At 35.0% G+C, this 3,354-nt stretch overlaps 1 protein-coding gene across 1 annotated transcript; it reads right to left on the bottom strand.

Moving 5' to 3' along the window:
- Positions 1–1,129: 1,129 nt before the first annotated feature.
- Positions 1,130–2,010, bottom strand: LOC125877266 (uncharacterized). The gene is made up of 2 exons (XM_049558612.1): positions 1,560–2,010; positions 1,130–1,497 (listed from the first exon to the last, which is right to left on the bottom strand). Exons 1-2 carry the CDS (start codon positions 2,008–2,010, stop codon positions 1,130–1,132), a joined length of 819 nt encoding a protein of 272 aa, XP_049414569.1.
- Positions 2,011–3,354: the final 1,344 nt, after the last annotated feature.

The raw sequence follows: 3,354 nt of genomic DNA, 5'->3' as shown, positions 1-3,354 counted from the left end.
CACAATACTTGTCATTTTATAAAATTTATGCATAAATTACCGTATTTTGCCTATTATACCCTTGATAGAATAGTTAATTAGGAAAAATTCTTTTGTCTAGAAAATTTGGCCAGAATGATATTTTACCTATATTATTTTACCTTTTTGAACATTTTTATCCTTCTAACTTTAATACATTTTAACTAAAAAATGGAAAAAAGATCAGTTTATTTCAAAATAAAAAAGATATTATAATTTTTTAAATTTTCTAGCTAAATTCTGGCCAAATTTTCTAGTCATTTAGCATTATCCAGTTAATTAATCTTGTCATTTATTAATAAAGTTGACTTAAGAAATCATTAAATAAGGGTAGAAGGGTAAAGTTACATCATTTCTTAATGCAAGTGCAAAGTAAAAATGTGACATATAAAATGGAACGGAGGAAGTAATAAATTGACAACTATGGGAATGGACACACCTCTCATATTTCGAGGCTAGACTGATTAAGAAACAATTAAGAAGAAAGCTATATATTGAAATACTTCTTATAACATTAATTATACTCTCCATTACAACATTAATTAATTAAAAGAAAATTACACTATATACCTAATAATACTGAGGTTCAATACATTGACAATCATTTTAACTTATCAACAAATGTTATTTAGACATTAATAATAGCATGTTTCAATTGAGCATTTGATGAACACATGATAATATGTTCTTATTAGACACTTCCGGATCATATATTTAAAAGTCCGCGTGTGTTGTCAAACATGCGGCATAAGTTAGTTATATAAATATGTATCGGCTAAAATAAGTATGAAATTTTACAACTTGTTGACATTAATATGTATAATTAAAGAATATGACATAAATAAAATCGTTAACTTTCTTCTAACTTCTTGACAACATATCTATATACTGAACACTTTCAAATATCTAAATAAAATTTACTAACGAGTCTAACATTAATATACTTGTTTGTCTTGGATACTTATCATGTGAATTGTGATAAATTTATTAGCTGGAAGAGTGTGGGTGATTTAAAATGTAGGTCGTCTTTTCTTGGAGAAAATGCAATTGGCCAACTAGTCATTAATACAACAGAAGCCCCTTGAGCACGGTATTGGTCAGCCCCTTGCGCCTAGTTTTGGTTCTGATTCCCATCCCATGAGAAGTTAGGATGGTTCCTCCAACTAGGGTTGTAAGCATTGCCATAATTTTGTTGAACTCCACCTCTTTGCGAATTTTCCACATAATTTACGGAATCTGGATTTGCCTCACATTGCTTAGTTGCATGAGTTCCACTACCACATACCTCACACCAATTTGCAGCCTGTTGTACAATGTTTATCGGTGCCTGATTTAGAGACATCTGTTTAAAATGTAGGGCCATGTTATGTTGCATTGCATCTAATTTGGCATTTATGGCAGTAGCTTGGTCTACATCTAAAATCCCTGCAACCTTTTGGGTTGTGGTTCTAGACATTTCCCCCTCATATCCTTGGTTCCCTTCAGAAAGTTTATCAAGTAAGTCGAGAACTTTTCACTTGTTCTAGATAGGGCATGTCCACCTGCTGCACTATTAAGAAGAGCATGAGCATCATAGTCTAAACCCTCAAAGAAAGTGTGAGAAAGTACCTCATTAGTTTGCATGTGGTGTGGGCAAGCATTACACTTTTGTTTGAAACGCGCCCATGCTTGGTACATGTCCTCCCCTTGCTTTTGAATAAAGTATATTATCTCACCCCTCAGCTTAGCGGTTTTCTTGGATGGAAAGAATCGACTCAAGAACTTTTTTGCTAGACAATCCCAAGTAGTGATGGAGTTTGGTGGCTTAGAATCTAACCAATGCCTTGCGGCTCCTAACAATGAGTATGGGAACAACTCCAGCCTCACATAGTCTGATGAGACTCCAATTGGGATGTATGTATCATAAATATCTATGAAGGTCTTAACATGGATTTGAGGATCCTCGTGGGGGAGACCAGTGAATTGCCCATTAGAATGGAAGATCTGTACCATGCTTTGCTTTAGTTCAAATCTACCCCCGGTGGAGATTTCCTAATGTTAGATGCCAAATTAGCTGAGAGTGGGACTGCCACATCACGTACATGCCTTGCTGGGATGATAGGAATGCCAGGGGGTATGCCTTGGTTATTCACGTTCCCTCCGTTATTCGGGTTTCCTTGGTTGTTCACATTTTTCGGGTTATTTACGTTGTCTTGATTACCATTCCTGATGTTCCCCGGAAGACCTAAACCCAGTTCTCCTCGTCCTTGCTCCATACAGTTCATTTTTCTACGCTCTCATAGAACTCGTTCGAGGTCGTTATATGGTTCGACAAGTTCTCTTTTCCTAGCCAGACCTGAAAGTCAAGTGCCTGCAATAACAAGCTAAGATCAAGTAATTAATATCTAAAAGTTTTAATTGTAGACTAAAGAAGATCAAAAATAAATCAATTTCTAAGTCCCCGGCAGCAGCGCCAAAAACTCTTTGCTCCCTAATATACACGCAAGTGTACGTGGTCGTACAAGTAATATAGATTCTTTAAGAAACGAGTTATCGTTCCCAAGGGACTTATGATCAATTTATATTCACTTAATTCTACAACTAAAAGTAGAAAGTAACCTTTTCAAGAGTTGATGATTTATTGTTTATCTACTAATAATTATGCACTAATTGAAAGTGACTACTTGTGAACGACTTTGATAAAATGTTTCAAGCAAGTTAAAAGCAATTCCAAGGCTGCAACATATAATAAATATGATGTATCATATTATTGGCTTAGAACTAACTTCAGTTGTCAAGTTACTGGTTTATAAGGTTAATGATATGATCTGGGTTATACGCCTCTCGTCGCCTACCCCAGTTAGCTATCTAACTACATCGTTGAGCGGGGATAAATATACTAACTGGCGAGCATTTATATTTCATTCTATTTCGTAACCAAGCAAGGTGTTCATCTGGGCGTCACTCCTGAACACTAATCACCTCAATTTAATGGGTGGACCGAGCTCTCTATATTCTCTGGTCTATCTAACCTCTCCTCTCCCGATTTTAAGATTAGACAATAAATTTATCTTATGGTGCGCAAGTAAAAAATACTAAAATAAGAATATAGAAGTAACTTGTATTGACAACTGAAAATTAATTCAACAACCTCAAATAATCAACAATCAATTCGTAACTACAGCCCCAGAACTAGGGCATTTAGCTACTCATGCTATTAGAAAACAAGAAAATACAATCGTTCATGCAATTTTCGAAAAATAGAAGAGTTAAAGGATTAAAACCTATTACAAACTTGAGATTTTGCTCTTGTACACTAAATCAAACGTCGAACCCTAATAATGGATCCATAAGGAC

This window comes from Solanum stenotomum, chromosome 9, assembly GCF_019186545.1.
Source record: "Solanum stenotomum isolate F172 chromosome 9, ASM1918654v1, whole genome shotgun sequence".
In the NCBI taxonomy this organism is placed as follows: domain Eukaryota; kingdom Viridiplantae; phylum Streptophyta; class Magnoliopsida; order Solanales; family Solanaceae; genus Solanum; species Solanum stenotomum.
This window is presented reverse-complemented; position numbering and strand designations above follow the sequence as displayed.

Bases quoted from the DNA above. Each gene is read 5' to 3' on its own strand.
- LOC125877266 (XM_049558612.1), bottom strand. From the start codon at position 2,010: ATGGTACAGATCTTCCATTCTAATGGGCAATTCACTGGTCTCCCCCAC. The intron at 1,498-1,559 runs GTGGACATGCCC...AACTTTCTGAAG, and splicing joins TCTTCTTAATAGTGCAGCAG to GGAACCAAGGATATGAGGGG.